Source organism: Clinocottus analis, unplaced genomic scaffold, assembly GCF_023055335.1.
Source record: "Clinocottus analis isolate CAN_PGR_092001 unplaced genomic scaffold, fCliAna1.0.p SCAF_11, whole genome shotgun sequence".
NCBI lineage: Eukaryota > Metazoa > Chordata > Actinopteri > Perciformes > Cottidae > Clinocottus > Clinocottus analis.
The window spans coordinates 13,946,771-13,962,809 of NW_027175832.1; the positions used below are offsets into that span (position 1 = coordinate 13,946,771).

The window sequence follows — 16,039 nt, forward strand, 5'->3', positions numbered from 1 at the left end:
GCTCGGAGACTCCAAGTGCACACGAAGAACTGCACTGACATAACGAGCAGGCCGATTCTCGCGGTTTCACGTTGGAACCGTGAAAAAAGATGAAAACTGAAATCTTAACACAGAAAAAAAAAACTATGAACAAAGAGAGAGAGAGAGAGCCTCCGTTTAGTTGCTTACCAAACACATGTGCAAGGAGAAGCTCTTTAGAGGTTCCTGGTTCATTCAGGAGGGTTACAGGACCCCGCCATTCTGCTGAGGGGCTGCTTTGATGTGGTCCAGCCACCCCCTTGTGGATAAAGATCCAACCCTGCAGTACTAAATTGATGCAGCTGTATACAATTTCCCTGAGCTCCTTTGATTCCCTATCTGGCCTCCTCCATCTGTCCTGCATGTCTACTTATTCTTTAGTGGGACATGCAAAGCATCCTTTGTTCTGTAAATCTCTGCTCTATTGTGGAAGATTAAGATCTCACCTCCTCAAAGAGGATGCCTAAACCCAACATCCAACTCTACTGGACTGAAAACCCTCATTCATCCTGAGTTAAGACTTTTTTCATACTGTAGGAATATGGCTATGACAAAGCTTGCCATCGAGAGCAATTGGAGATGAGACAACTTTTACAGTTACAGAAGAATTTATTTGTTTTTCTTATGTAAGAATATAAGACAAAGAAACGTTCCACTTCTCACATTTTCTTTCAATGGCACACAAGGTGAAGGTGTTACGTTTTTCTTTTTTGGCAGAAAACAAGTAAGAAGCAAGAAAGAAAAAGAAAGAGTGCATTATGACTTTCATGTTCAATACTATTAAAATATCTTGATGACACCATAAAATAAGGGAAACTATAGTGTGGCTGTTATGGAATGTAAATCTTGACTATATGTAAGCAAAGGCTTCATTTGCATAGCTTAAAGGTTAAAACAACTGCTTTTTATATGGGCTACAAGTTCTATCAACAATGTGTCGCTACCTCAATGGAAAAGACAACCTTTGAATGCAATAGACATGATTATGAAAAAGCTCTTGAGTGCAGGACAGTGGGCCTTTGAACCAATTTCAAATGAGAACATCATCAAAAACGAGTCATCCATTCTCACTTTCATGACTTGAATTTCTTTAAGGCTTCTTTTTGTCACGCTAAAACTGGAAATTGACAAAACACACCAAAACAATTGGCATTTTCACACAGAAAAGTATTAAAGATGAAGTATGAGATGAACTGGTAAACCACACGAGGGTGAATCGCAATGTTCCGTGGACCGGTCCGTCCTTCTAGCTTCAGCTACATCAGTAGTCACATCTTAAGGCGTAGAATGAGTCCCCAAACGAACATCAACAGAGCAGCAACATCAGAAAAATGAATCTCGCACAGATGCATCGCACCTATGGAAATTGTCTTAACACATTTTGGTATTTGGAAAATTGGTGTATTTAAAAAATAAGATGTTCTGATTGGTTTGCTTTGTATTAAAGTACATTCTCCCCAGTTTGTGGTGGACCGAAAGTAATACTTGTCAGAGTCGACACTGTACTTTTTCTCCCTTTGAATGCAACACATGTGGAAATACGAGTGGTTACAAGTGTTTGTTTGTTTTCCAAGGTGGGAATAGATAGTCATTTTGGGAGCTGCAGAGTCACGACTGTGCATGACACGGTGACTGCAAGCCAAAAAAAAAAAATCACAGGGACAAGTCTCCCCTCTACTTTTCCGGCGTTTATGTAAAGCAAATCTCTAGCGCCCCCACGAGACCTACAGGGACATGACTCGAACCAGCAAGTCTCGCCCTGCCACAACTCCCACCGCCCAAACAGATGATGGATCCCACTTGGATCTTGACTAGTTTGGGTATCTGAAAATGTTCACCAGCACACAAAAACTGCTTGGCAAAATAATACGCTTCTTCTCACATATTTAATGAAAAAGATATAGAACTGTATTGAACAGGTGATTTACACGTGAAAAATGTATTTACTTGTGCTGGTCTTTTTTTTTGTCCCTTCATCTTTTGACTTCATGGCTTCAACCCATAGTACCTGCTTTCCTTTCTCAGTTAAATAAGATGGGAGGCCGAGAAAATTATTTGATGAGTTTTCTCTCGGGACTATAAAATCTAATGGCTTTTCTCCCTGGGGGGTTTGGGTCTGGCTCAGTCACAGCAAAACACACAAAGCACACACACTCAAAAAAGAAATTGTCCTCATACTGCATTTACAATGTTGGAATATTATAATTTTCTGGAAATTATGTATTTGCATTAGTAAAATAAAAAACATCACATGCTCTCTTTCTCTCTCTCCTCTGATATCACTGCAGAGTACTGCTGTCTCACATCTAAGCTTGGTTCACACAAAGAGCACAAAAAAAAATAAACACTGCGGGTCACAACTGGTTTCCAACAGAGAGGTTTTTCATTCAAAAAGTGAGGTGCTTTGCCAGCAAAGACACATGGTATGAAAAAGGTAGAGAGGAAGGGCCTTGGTGAAAACTAAAATCAATGCAAGGTGGACCTAGTTTTGAGATGCATGAAACCAAAAGATAGTTACTAATAGCTACTATTCTGGTTTTCACTATAGCCCCTGGTGGGAAGCAACTTTCAACCGAAATTGACACAACCGGTTGCTTTTCCTCTCTGTGCAACCCCCCCCCCCCCTCTCCTGCAAGTGGAGGCCTGACATCTTGTCAGTGGTTCCTAAAGCCTACCTAATAGTCGGCCCCCATTCTCTTAATGTAAGGCTGCTTCCATAAAAAGAAGCAGGTGGACACATGAAACTGAAAAGTCACTGGAATGCTCTGAGAGGGTTAAAAAAAAATAATTAAATGACTCAAGTCTGTGGAGAAGTGATGTCACTGGACAAGCAAAGAGTAAACATCTGCCACTTCCTTTCCTCCCACCTGTTGATATCAGAATTACACCAAACGTGTGGCCTTCTCCACCTATAGTTGTGCACATGTACAGCTGGAGGAGGGGGTGGGATGGAAGGGGGTGTGGAGGAGGAGGAGGAGGAGCATTGGGCCGTGACGAAGGTAATGCTGTAGTTACTCCCTCTTATCAGCTGCTTTCGACTGTTCCCTCTGAATCATGCAGCGGCGCACAATGCTGTCAAAACTGCCCAGGTAGAAGAGGGCGATGGTCCGAAACAGTCCCATGGTTACAATCTGTGCAGAGGCGAGATTAGGGATTTGTGAATGGCACAATGTTAAAGAGCATCCTGGTGCGACACTACTTTGGCCAATGTGACAATATCATGTGCGTGGCTCTACCTGCTGGAGACCCTCTGTGATGGAGGTGACGGGTGACATTCCACAGGTGAGAGCTGATAGCATGTAACCATCGGGTCCTACAGAACTGTTGAAGTTCCCCTGCTACGAGAGCAAAAGAAATGACAACATATCATCCATCTACTTAATGCTAAAAAAACCCATCATGGTGGGTCAGTGGCAGGTGAAGTGAATTTCTTACCACTGCATCCCGAACAATGATTTTGGCCACTTGATCTGGTTGACAAACTCCAGAGGTTTCAGAGATTAATTTGGTCTCTAGAGGCTAGAAGGAGGAGGAGAAGGCTTAATGTTGGAGGGCGAGTGAAAGTGAAATGATCATACTGTTGATTGTGTCAAAGAGATGTTTACCTTTGTCTTGTTTTCCTCAGCCAATCCTGGAGTGTCAGTGTCGGGCGGGTAGGCCACTGTCACGTAGATATTGTATGGCTTCATCTGGTGCACAAGAACAGCGACACTCAGTAATCATCATGCTCATCATGCCAGGCCCTCTGTCAACATTATACAGATTAGGAATCCTTAAAATAACATTCACAGAGTAAAAACACTAAAGCAATTCACCTCCATCTGCAGCGATTCTGCCAAGCCACGCAGGGCAAACTTGGACGGTGAGTAGGCGGTGTATCCAAACAAGCCGATCTGGCCTGCTTGAGAGGAAACAAACATGATGCGGCCCATTCTTCGCTCCTTCATGGTGGTTATGACGGCTCGTGTCGGGTAAACGCTGCCCAGGTAGTTCACTTCCATCAGTTTCTGTTGGCAACGAGGATAAAGTTTACACATGTAACAAGGTCGTCCAAATTTGTCTCGCTGCATATTTATTCCACAACCTTAATGGTGTTGCAAAATTTCTCGAATATAGCCTTGCCCTTTGAAAGTATAGCATTGCCCAGCTCCCGCCATGGTCCAAAACCTATTCGGCTGCGCTCCATAGACTCCCGTGCACGATTTGCACAAAACGCGTTAGCAATTTAACGCTAGCAGGTTGACACATGCTCCTTTCGTTTTTCCAATGATTGTAACAGTAAAGAAAAACCAACGCGGCTTTACGGGATCATCGTTGTTCCTTAATTTAATTTTCTCCTGTCTTGCCAGGTGTTGTGGTCGTTCACTTTTCTATTGTGATCTGTAGGCATTTAGCCTCCATCTTTATAAACCTGTTTGTGCTGCTGAATCGGTTTGACATCCTAAAACACATAGTGCAGATCCTGGGGGGACGGGCGTGGTTTAGCAACCAGCACATTTGCATTAGGCATTACCTTGTAATATAACATGTGTTTAACCTTTCTGACAGTAACAATGTTTTCTACAGAACCAGACAGCAATCAAACCTCCCACTAACAGTTCTGGTAAATGTAGACTGCATGTAGCACTTATTTTCAAAGACCAATTGTATGGGTTTAGAACAAATCTGCCATGTAGTTCTAGAAAAAATAGATATATTTTAATAGAGAACGTTATTAAATCACATTGATCTGACAGCTAAAAGAAAATACTTAATGTATACAAGTAAAATATGCAAGTATTGCTTCTCATACCTCCTGTGAATTGTTTAGGTATCATTCTTATTAAAATGTAGAAACATATGGCCCTACTCAAATACCTTTGTAAAGCTTCATCAGTGTCAATCATTCAGGTGTAAATATGAGCTGTGACTCGTCTTTTTTTTAAAATTAAAACTGTTTTCAGTACTGTTTATAGTAGCTTATTGAATTCTAACATAAAGAAGATCATATTCCCAGGTACCTACTTTAAAACGGTCCACGTCCATTTCCTCAAACTTTCCAGAAATGGATATCCCAGCACAGTTTACCAACATATCAACAGGACCCAGCTTCTCCTGAGCCTGAAGAAAAAAGCAGCCAGAAAAAAAAAAACGTCAGTACGTCAACACTGAATTATTTAAGCAGTCCAAGACGTTCCACTGTCGTTTAAGAGGGTAACTTTACCTGCTTTATCACACTTTCCACCTGGCTATATTCACTGGAAACATCCACTGATATGCAGAGCACCACCTGAGCAACAAAATTGTGCAAGATCTTATGAAATGTCAGGCAAAATGGAATCAGCTATCACACACAATGTGAACACGTACACAGTCATGACGAGTAGCTCCTACGTGAGGTGCTTTAAAACAATATCTTTCATTGAAATAAATGCTTAACCCATACCTGTTTGTCATTGATGGCAAATTTCTCCAACTCTTTCTTCGCTTGAAGCAATTTAGCCTGAGGAGGAACATGCATATTTAATCTATTATACAAGTTATTGTATGTACATACTCAAAACCTTTTAGAAAATGAACTGTCCAATGAAGGTGAATTATTAAACATTGAATAAAGTCAAATTTGGAAGCACATTCTTTCACTTACGTGGAGCAAATTAACCGTGACAATATGTTCTACTGTGTTTAACATCAAACAATTTGGCTGTAACAACAAACAGGTAATGACGAGGTAAGACACAAAGGGATGGTTGGTTGAATGTGGATTGCGCTGACCTCATCCCGTGCCACCAAAGTGATGAATGCTCCTTGCCTGTAGCACTCTATTGCAATGCATTTCCCAATCCCACTTGAGCCCCCAGTCACCTGCAAAATTAAAGGGTAAAATCATCATACATCACATGTCAAATATTGGGGGTGGCTGATCTGCAACTCATAGGCTGGAGGCACAGGTAAGCTGGAAATTAAAATATGCTTCCATAATGAAATTTGATAAAATGAATAATGAGTGCAAGTCAGTCCTGATATGATGTTAGTACATCTGCATAATGACATCAAACAGGTTGTGCAAGTTTTTAATTAGCATTATATTTAACACATTAATAGCTCAAACTAATGTAGTCTAATACAACCAGAGAGTTATCAAGCTGTTTTCGTTCTGACAGTTTTATAACAGGTGCGAATTCAATTTTCAGTTTTGTAACCCTGTTACATAACTATGAAGTTGACCAGCAACTAAGTTGAAACAGAATTTCGGTTTTAACCACAGTGGATATTAAACGTTCGCGAAGGTGGGACATAAAACGCAAAGTACACGATGACACGTGAGAGAAAACTCAGAAGTGAACTCGTGCACCATTGTACCGTTAACGTCACATTAAGCTATGGGGGCGTGTCGTTCTGCAGAACTGGCAGGTCACTGTCAGTTATATATATATATTATACAAATCTAGTGTAAATTTAAGTCAAAAAGTTTCGGTTGTTTATTTATTGTGACGTTGGTGCTAGAGGACATATGCGCCGTACTTTGAAAGGTCCGCTTCAGCTACGTTACAGTTCGTTAACAGTACCTGACGTTACCAATAAAAAGGTGCACTTACCACGACGTGGGCCCCGTTCAGTTTGAGAGGTTTGGGACTAATAAGAGGCGATATCATGTACAACAGCAACACAAATGCAACAATGAAGGCCGCGACCACAAGAAGCATGACAAACGGCAGAAGTAGCCACCAGGAGTTGATGAAAAGCCAATCCGTGATCGTTGAGCTCAGCCCTTCCTCAGAGGACATGGGGGAAATTTGGGAATCGTTAGCTTGTTTGCTAACTAGCAGGCCAGCGTCGGGGGTCCGATAACGGAGATACGAGGCAGGCGACGGCCCTGAAAAGGGAGTGGCGAAACACACAGACGTCGTGGGAGGAGTTGTTCCAGGGTTTGGCAACGAGTCAAAAATGTGCAACGTGCAGGTTAAAGTAACGCGGTGGACATTGGCCCCCACCGACAAAAAGCTCAGTCTGCGTAAACCAAAACAAATCGAACTGTGAACGATCGTGAAACGTTCGTGCCTGGTACGTGTAGTCTTCGAGCGAGCAGTTACCGTGGACTCTAAACGCGGCTCGCGTGTGCATTAACCACAACTCCCACAATGCAATGCCCGCTTCCTCGTCAGTCGTATTCGTATGATTTCAGTTAACGCCAGCGCTACAATCAAACATAGGCTTTACGCCCATTCAACCAGATAACGTTATGTTGACTAACGAGACAGAAAGGATATTTTATTTATATTGTGAAACCATAATTACTTAACCTAACGTAGATCGTAAATTCTAACAAAACAGTAAACGGCGTTTTGTTGACGTAGCTACAACTTTTATTTACATTATTGAAACAAACACAGAAATCCGTATGCATGAATGTCCTCTTCATAAAGAAAAGGTTCAAGAGTTGGCTATATGTATAGACATTTACAGTAAAATAAGGTGTTCCCAATCAAAACTCAAAAGAGAGAGTTTGCACACATTAGGAGCAAAAGAGCACAGTTGTATACAATCTCTAAAAGAGTATTATACATTTCTTACTTGTAGTGACAAAGCACTGGATATATAAGCAGCATGATCAATTTAGAAATAAACCAATAAAAAATAAATTTGCAGCTTTTCTCGAAGGCACATGGTGCACACTGCCGCACATGGCTATATATAGTTCATGCTTGGAGATGCAGTCCTATATCGTTAACTATACAAGAAGATGATCTCTCAACCTGAGCCATCAGTATCCAACTCTGTCTTGTTTTATCAAAAGTTACGTGACTTTATGTTAACATAAGGCTTATTTTTTTGCAGTTTATATTAAGGATAACCAACAAAGCCTGTGAATAGTAATGAAACATATGTACAGTAGGTTGTGAAAAAGAAAAAACAATGAGCTGAGTGACAAAGCAAATTAAAGTTATTGAGTCCTGGAAACATTGTAAAGTAATGCTGGTCCGGCACCATCGGTGATCCACCCTTGTAGCCGTGTTTAATTCCAATGGCAAGAGTAAACAAATACAATTGTCCATGGTTAGGAAACTGGAGAAACAATAACACATTTCCACAAGGTCTAATGTAGCTCTCACCCTGAGTAGCTCGGTCTCAAAACTCTTAAACATCCACCGCCTATCCTCCCCACAACAAATTCAATGAACTCATGGCTCGCTTCACTCCCTCAGCCCAAGATTTATACAATTCACAAAGTACAGTTTACACTATAAAATGCTTGTTTTCTATATAAAATAGAGAATACATAAGGGGGCATTCGTTAGTCTAATGAGACGTATTACGACTAGAAAATAAGGACATGAGCACTAGTCCTATCTTAAAATAAATTATCCTGATTTTAATAGCCTTATTTGCAATAATTGTTGTCTATGTCTGCTGTTAGTTTCCCTAAGTTGCTTGGGCTTTCTGCTCACCAATACCTTTTGTTTTTACTGCTTAGTCAACCAACCTTCTAGGTTATGTCGTATTTAATATTTCATCAGGTCAGCTGCAGATGGGAAGTTTTTAACGTTCTTTGGACAATGGTTAATACCAAATAAAACAATGTCCTTCCACCCATTGTGTGGTAATCAAATAGGCAAAATAGCATCTTGTCCACTTATGATAAACCACAAAGCCTGGTGTATGGGTATGATGAGAGAGAGACACACACAGAGAGAAAGACAGAGAGAGAAAGAGAGAGAGAGAAATGGGACAAGGAAGGTAAAGAGAGAGAATCACTAATCCTTTGGTTTGGCTCGGCTCAAGCATCCCAGCTAGCCTTCCTGTCCAAAGTCCTCTGTGAATTTTTTCAGTTTGTCCAGATCTTGATCATTGACTGTTGGCTTCGTGTTGGCCTGGGACCTAACCATGTCAGACTGAAAAGACAAACAAAATGTTATATAAAACATTATAGCGAGGACTCAAATATGCAATTTTATCACCATCTTGTATTTGACATCCCTACCATGGACACGATGGGTTCCAATAGCTTCTCCCCAGGTACATCCATCCATGACATCTCAATCGCATTGGGATCGCCAGGTGAGCAAGGAGTCAAGAGGTCATCTACAATAAGTTTGGCGTCAGTTCTTGATTCCCCTCGTACCTTCATTAAATTTTTTTTTCAAATCACAAAATATAAAAAGGAAACACAAGTTGAGAATTAGTTGACTGCAAAATGTTAGACTGAATCATGAAGCAGACCGATACGTTACTAGACATACCCGTTTAAAGTGAGTGGCGGACTGGACCTTTCGAACAGGCTGCATTAGAGCATCTCTGACAATGACGCTGATGTCTGCTCCCGAGTATCCTTCTGTCTTCTTGCCCAGAGTGACAAAGTCGGTGTCGGTTAAACAGTTGGGGGTCGAGCCAAGATGGAGCTTAAACATGAAGGAGCGGGCGTGCTCTTCGGGTAGCGGGATGTAGATTCTCTTCTCAAATCTGAGAGTTTATCAGCGTACAGTCAGCAAAAATGAATAAAAACATGGTTATGAACAACTTTTACTGAGTGACAACAATTACCTTCTTCTGATGGCGGAGTCCAGGGTCCATGGGATGTTTGTTGCACCGAGTACTAGCACTCCCTCATTGTTGTTCCCCACGCCTGCAAAAGAAAACAGCCAGGGTAAGTGTACACACACTTTAAATACTTATCCATTTCGAACAATGATATGCTCTACTTTCGCTGACACATTTAAGTGCAAGTTACAACATTCTTAATCACATTGAGACTATTTCAAAACTGCTTAATAGGAGTTTCCCAGAAATGTATTGCAGATGAGTGCCACCTCACCCTAATTTAAAAAAATCCTCCACATACATAAAAAAAAAAATCAACAGCATTTTATGATATTCAATAATAATGAAGCACTTATTGAACGAGTTTGGCCACATGCTTGGGTCGTCGTCTGCCCACCTAATTGACTAAGATGAGATCAGAGTCAGGATGGCTCACCACCTCTGTTTGCTAGTTCCTGGGGGAAGCCCCGTTAAGAAGTGAGTCTATGAATGTTGCGGTCAGTGTGGTATAATCTCTGAAATATGTTGCACTTCCCAACACACCTCAATCTGTGATATCACAGCAGGTGTTTTCCCCTCACCTGTCAGAGAGAATATCTGCTGTGACATCAGTCACAGCAATCTTTCTGCCCTATGTGATTCGGTGGTCATTTAACATTTAAATTCACAAAATAAGTAACAAGGACAATTAAAGAGTCTGATCAATTGAAAGACCCAACAACCCAAATAGTTTAAGGTTACCTAAAAGTATTTTTTGCTCACCCAGCCAATGCAGCTATAACTCTGCTGTGCAAAGCTGAAGTTCTTCTGGTATCACATTTGTGTATTACATGCTATGTAACCACAATGATTCCAGTAAAAGTATAGGATTCATTAAAAGAAAGAGAAACTAAAAGAGATTCTTTACGTAGTGCATAAACATCCATTTTCTACTTGATTTCCCATTTAAGATCCGAAAGGCTGTTTCGTCATTCCAAAGAACATTGCAGACTAAAAAAAAATGTCCCTGAAATCCCAGATTTTGAAACTACTCCACACTAAATTCTACATTTAACATGCAGCACTGAGGCAGCGCATTTCATTCAATTAATAACAGTATTCAGTAGCTAAACTGTTTCGGCTTATCAAACTTACCCTGCATCTGAACCAGGAACTCTGTCTTGATACGGCGAGCGGCCTCACTCTCGTTCTCACTTCTTGAGCCACACAGGGAATCTATCTCATCAATGAAAATGATAGAGGGCTGATGCTCCCTTGCCAGGGTAAAAAGATTCTTCACCAACCTAAGAAGTTTGAGAAAGTTCATGAAATTAAATAGCAACTTGCGTGCTGCAGTATATTTTTACACTCAACTCGTGCTTTTGTGGATCATTGCTAACAAGACTTACTTTTCGCTCTCTCCCAGCCATTTGGAGACAAGGTCAGACGAAGAGATGGAGAAGAAGGTGGAGTTGTTCGCCTCTGTGGCAACTGCTTTAGCCAGATAGGACTTTCCTGTGCCTGGAGGTCCAAAGAGCAAGATCCCTCTCCATGGAGTTCGTTTTCCTGTCAGTCAAGCAAAACAGCAATTTAGGCTATATTAGTGTACACAAGAACAATCAACGGCTCCCTGGCTGTCTTCTGTCATTTAAGAGCAAAGCAACAAGGAAGCCTTCATCTTATAGAAGTCGTCCTACCTGTGAAAAGGTGGGGGAATTTGATAGGAAGAATAACTGCTTCTTTCAATGCTTCCTTTGCTCCCTCTAATCCAGCAACATCATTCCATTTGATGTTTGGTTTCTCCATAACAATTGCACCTAAAAAAAAACACATTAGATTTCTGAGAAGTCTAACTAATACATGAATTATGACACACAGGCTGTAACAACTCCCCACAAAATCATAAAATATTAGGAGAATTCAGTTCACATTAAAAAACATATGAGGCCCAAGGGACCTCGAGGGGAATATTACAAACCTGAAAGTTGATTTTGGAACTTCTTTTTCTCAGGATCGTCACCCTCATCACTTTCATTCCTGGAAATAAATATATAATTATAAAAACATTATAATTAATGTATAATTTTGTCTCCATTTCCAGTACAACATAATTTGCACTGATTTTCCATCCATGTCTGACTGAAATCAGAGCTGCCCCACCCACAAACACACCCTTTGTCATCAGAATGTGACTCTTTGACAGGCTTAGCAGGAGGGGCGCTTTCTTTCTTCTTTAGATACTCCTTCAACTTCTCTGCCCTGTCCAAGTATTCAGCACATTTGGCCCGGATGCTGTGTTTAGCTTTGTCACTCTGGGCTTCATCTGTCAGGAACAAGGAACACAGGATAAAATTACAAAAATATTTCATTTTTTCAGACAGTCAGACATTTCACAGTTAGTGTACTTTGATTGCCATATGAAGCTACAGCTCTAGAAACAAGAAATCACATCTAACCATTTAAAGAAACCATTTTCTCATCGTTCTTTCACTGCTATGAAAGTGTACAAAACATTTAATGCCAATGTTCTGTTCCATGCCTTACATTTCACCACATGGAGGAAGTACTGAACAGCTGCCTGGTAAAGACGCAGAGCCTCCTCATATTTCTGAGCTTTATCTTCTTGAGCCGCCTTGCTGGCAAGATCAATGGCTTTCTAAAAAAAAAAGAGACAGAACAATGTTAGTTATATTAGCACATGTGGATTCTACTGTTGATTATGAAAACAGACAGCTGTGGGAGGTGAATGACAATGTCATTGAATTGTCAAAGTACCAGGACAACATCAACCAACCAAAACAAATATTTTTAATATTGAGACAAATGTAAGCGGGAAACGTATTTAAAGAGCTCAACAAGAAGAAAGCGAAAAAGGTCAGTCGTAAGCAACCGTCGTGTAAAACGTTGCACTATATTGACCGTAATCTACTAATGCTAGCTATAGGTGATCACATTCAACTGAACACCTGTCCTGCATGGTGTCCCTACGCACACTGAGTTAGGAGTGACTAAATCGGAACGTGAATGCACTTTCTTTCACTTCCTTTTGCTGATCGTCGCTGCACTATGTAACTTTAACACAAAGTGTACTTGTGACACAACCTGTACAGAATGTGACCTGAACGGGTTTGCTTTGCATTTTCAGTGGACGTCTTTCCAGAAGCCAAACAAAACTGTTAGCTCATGTTAGCTAGCAACGATAATCCGTTAGCTAGCTAGCTCGATGTCTTTTTCTTCAATACAGGCCAACATATATATTGCCACAACCGCATATAACGGTTTTTTTTTTTAACAAAGATAAGCTTGAGTCTTTACAACATGCACGGGCCACGGTGTCACCTCTCGGTAGTCTTTGTTGTTCACAAGTCAGCGTAACTAACGAATTGATGCACGTTAGCTAGCAGTGCTAACTAGCAGCTAATGTAACAAACGTCACACTATATGTTACAGTCGGAAGCTTTTAGCTTATACCAAACACCTCCCAACGAAACAAGGTCAGACGTCAGTTGTCACGAACTACGATACTTATTGTTTTGTTTAGTTCAACATGTAAACAACTTCGTTAGCTTCTTTAGCGTTCGGCGTTAGAGCCAGCCCTGGGTAGGTTCTCAACTTACCTGTAAATTATTGTTGGTAGCCATAACGGCTGATCACTTGTCCAATAATCAAAACGAATGTAACACAGCTGTGAGGAAACTACGTTCAAACACTCTGGTTATGAATGAAACCATACAAGTGGACTGTTAAATCGACAGTCGAGTATTTTATGAAGCTTGTTTTCGTTTTGCGAGATCGCCCCGGAGTCCGATCAAGGAGGAAACTTCCGCATTGAAAAGTCGATACTCGCGTGCACGGAATGTGATGACGTCAACGCGTAGCCTCCTTAAGGTTACTGTTTACATTTACAACTTGAGGATATAGGATCAATACGGACTACATTTACCATACCTCTTTCAACGTTGTTACTCTAATCTTGTTTTTCAATTTTCTTTAAAGGATATGTATATATATATTTTTTACTCAAGCTCGGTACTTCAGCTTCTTTCTACTTTTCCACTACATTTTGGAGGCTAATATTGTAGGATATTTATTTGACAGCTTTCTTTGCTACATAATTTGCTTATTTAACTGCACAATATAAATAAACTAATAAAGAATGATATATTAGATTAGGAAACCCAGCAGTATAGTAATCAAAATGAGCTCTAGCTTTAAAAGCTGCAACAGTAAAGTGATGCCCACATTCATGCATGTATGATTATAATCCAGTAATTACATGATTTTGAAATGGACCATTCAGCATAATGAGTACTTCTACTTTTGTTACTTTATGTTTTGATGCTAATCCTTTTACTTGAGTCGGAATACTATTTCTATACTTTGATATTGCTACTTTTACGAAAGTAAAAACTCTGATTACCTCCTCCACCACTGATTAATTATCGATCGTCTGCAAGGCACCTAAATAAGTTAACATGTTTCCGCTCATACTGAAGCACATCCATACTGTGGTGAGAACTTGAGACATTAGTCTGATTTTATCATCATGAAAAATAATATCCGTATTTGTAAAACAAATATGATATATATATATATATATATATATATATATATATATATATATATATATATATATATATATATATATATATATATATATATACATATATAATATAATATAATATTATATTATAATATATATAATTTAGGTGAAAACCTTTTTATACTCTTGGTACCCCTGTAATTCTTCCACTCTGTCCAGGTACTGTTTACATTGATCTCGGATCTTCTGGTTGCCATCTTTACCCTGGGGTTCACCTGATGGGGAGTAGAACATTTATTTAACAGCATTCTGTAATGTTATACATTTGAACTATCTATTGTAACAAGTAACACAGACAAAAAAAACATTAATAGCTGGATAATGTTGAGCAATGAAAGTGATGCAAACTCCTGTACAGACAGTTTGGATGGTCTCATTAGGTCTCATTATGTGACATTGGGTGCATTTTGATTCCTGTTGTAGAGACGCACGTTTTACAATATGCAAAAAGTACTTGACAGCATGTTGGTAGGAGCGGATGGCCTCCTCATAGTTCCCAGCCTGGTCTTCCACTGAGGCCTTCTGTGCTACAGCAATAGCTTTCTGAAAGAGCAGGAATATTTCAGATACTATCATACGTTGTGATTGTAATGAAATCACTTCAAGACATTGGCGTCCTATAAACTGCATTAATGTACTTCACCCATAACAAAAGTAACACATAGCCTATAGTGTTGCTGTTGTTCCTCTAAATGGCATATATATATATATATATATATATATATATATATATATATATATATATATATATATATATATATATATATATTATTAACAAATCATAATAACTTCGAAAAATGCTCAAAAGTTAGTTCTGTAAGGATACATTTAATGATTGAGGAGTTGATGAACAGAAAATGCATTTATTCCACATTTGGTATTCCAGCCATTTCAGTGAATTATTATGTAATATACATTGTTTACATGTGTTTTGACACAATAGAGGGCCCTGGAAATGATTAATCAAAATGTAATGAAGTTTTTGTGTGTGTCATTAATGACGCGTGTGCTTTTAGTTCTATGAAATGTCCAAATCTCTATTGTGTATAAAGTCTCGCCCATTTTAATATAATGTGTTGTGCTCTGGACATTATTAGTCATATGTAAATAATCAATCAATTAAGAAATAAGTGATTAATTGTATGGTTAGTTCAACTCAGCCATCGAAAAATAACTGCTGTCACCAACACAATTTTAGGATCCATCTTGCTGCTGAAACGTTTTTCTTTGTACAACTATGGCTACCCAACGTTTAATGTTGTGTTTTGCGTGTTAAAACAAAGTAAGACCTGCCTTTACACATTGAGCCTCATGACACCAATGGAAATGACTTGTTTATACAATGCGAATCCCACCGAGAACACCTACTAGTTTGACCAATAGGAAAGAACCACACTTCATAACTAATATTTTTTTAAAAATCCAACTACAATCAGATCATATAGAGCTTTGTGTTTGCTCACTCCGTAAAACATGTAATGCCTATTCTCGCAGACTGCCTTTAAAATCTGCGGGCTTGATGTGAATCCCTATATTTTTGGTCAATGATGGGAGTTCAGTCCGCTCTTGCAAACACCAACAAGCATTGACACAAACGGTCCTGCATTTAAACGATGGACTGCGTATTCGGTGAGTTTGATCTAACACCTGTTTCAATAAAGCGTTCAATGGACCGAATCCAAAGGACGCGTTTGTCAAACTGAAACCCGTCAAATCGCACAGTCGCGTACTCGGTGTTGGTTCTTACACTTCCCTCTATCGATTAACCCGGAGCTCACACAGTCGCAAAGAAATGTATATTCATCCTACCTGTAAATTTGTTGGCTCCATGAGGAGTACCCCCCAAATAATTCAAACTCAGCAAATTCAACGACTGATGCCCCCTAGTCTTGTTTCGTTTACCCAGCCGTATGCACTATG

General features: G+C 39.7%; 2 protein-coding genes across 3 annotated transcripts; both read right to left on the minus strand.

Moving 5' to 3' along the window:
* Nucleotides 1-607: 607 nt before the first annotated feature.
* kdsr (3-ketodihydrosphingosine reductase) lies at nt 608-7,041 on the minus strand. Its single transcript, XM_068571554.1, has 10 exons — nt 6,597-7,041; nt 5,773-5,862; nt 5,444-5,500; nt 5,222-5,287; nt 5,023-5,118; nt 3,834-4,025; nt 3,624-3,707; nt 3,454-3,537; nt 3,255-3,356; nt 608-3,149 (listed from the first exon to the last, which is right to left on the minus strand). Exons 1-10 carry the CDS (start codon nt 6,783-6,785, stop codon nt 3,030-3,032), a joined length of 1,080 nt encoding a protein of 359 aa, XP_068427655.1. The 5' UTR covers nt 6,786-7,041; the 3' UTR covers nt 608-3,029.
* A 300-nt stretch (nt 7,042-7,341) lies between these two features.
* Nucleotides 7,342-16,005, minus strand: vps4b (vacuolar protein sorting 4 homolog B). 2 transcript variants are annotated; one of them, XM_068571495.1, is made up of 13 exons: nt 15,929-16,005; nt 14,551-14,662; nt 14,234-14,334; nt 12,061-12,172; nt 11,689-11,839; nt 11,495-11,553; nt 11,214-11,333; nt 10,926-11,082; nt 10,672-10,820; nt 9,541-9,622; nt 9,240-9,459; nt 8,981-9,121; nt 7,342-8,891 (listed from the first exon to the last, which is right to left on the minus strand). In XM_068571495.1, exons 1-13 carry the CDS (start codon nt 15,947-15,949, stop codon nt 8,790-8,792), a joined length of 1,527 nt encoding a protein of 508 aa, XP_068427596.1. In that variant the 5' UTR covers nt 15,950-16,005; the 3' UTR covers nt 7,342-8,789. The 2 variants fall into 2 exon arrangements, with proteins under 2 accessions (XP_068427596.1, XP_068427597.1); XM_068571496.1 differs by lacking the exons at nt 14,234-14,334; nt 14,551-14,662; nt 15,929-16,005 and adding an exon at nt 13,134-13,348.
* Nucleotides 16,006-16,039: the final 34 nt, after the last annotated feature.

What these genes read in the sequence shown, in the direction of transcription:
- kdsr (XM_068571554.1), bottom strand. Translation starts at nt 6,785, where the DNA reads ATGTCCTCTGAGGAAGGGCTGAGCTCAACGATCACGGATTGGCTTTTC. An exon ending in TGGACGTGGACCGTTTTAAA is followed by an intron (nt 4,026 to 5,022) that starts GTAGGTACCTGG and finishes CGTTGCCAACAG; the next exon opens with AAACTGATGGAAGTGAACTA. An exon ending in TCACAGAGGGTCTCCAGCAG is followed by an intron (nt 3,150 to 3,254) that starts GTAGAGCCACGC and finishes GCCTCTGCACAG; the next exon opens with ATTGTAACCATGGGACTGTT.
- vps4b (XM_068571495.1), bottom strand. Translation starts at nt 15,949, where the DNA reads ATGGAGCCAACAAATTTACAG. An exon ending in GGTACCAAGAGTATAAAAAG is followed by an intron (nt 12,173 to 14,233) that starts GTTTTCACCTAA and finishes TTTTTTTTTTAG; the next exon opens with AAAGCCATTGATCTTGCCAG. An exon ending in TGGAACCCATCGTGTCCATG is followed by an intron (nt 8,892 to 8,980) that starts GTAGGGATGTCA and finishes TTGTCTTTTCAG; the next exon opens with TCTGACATGGTTAGGTCCCA.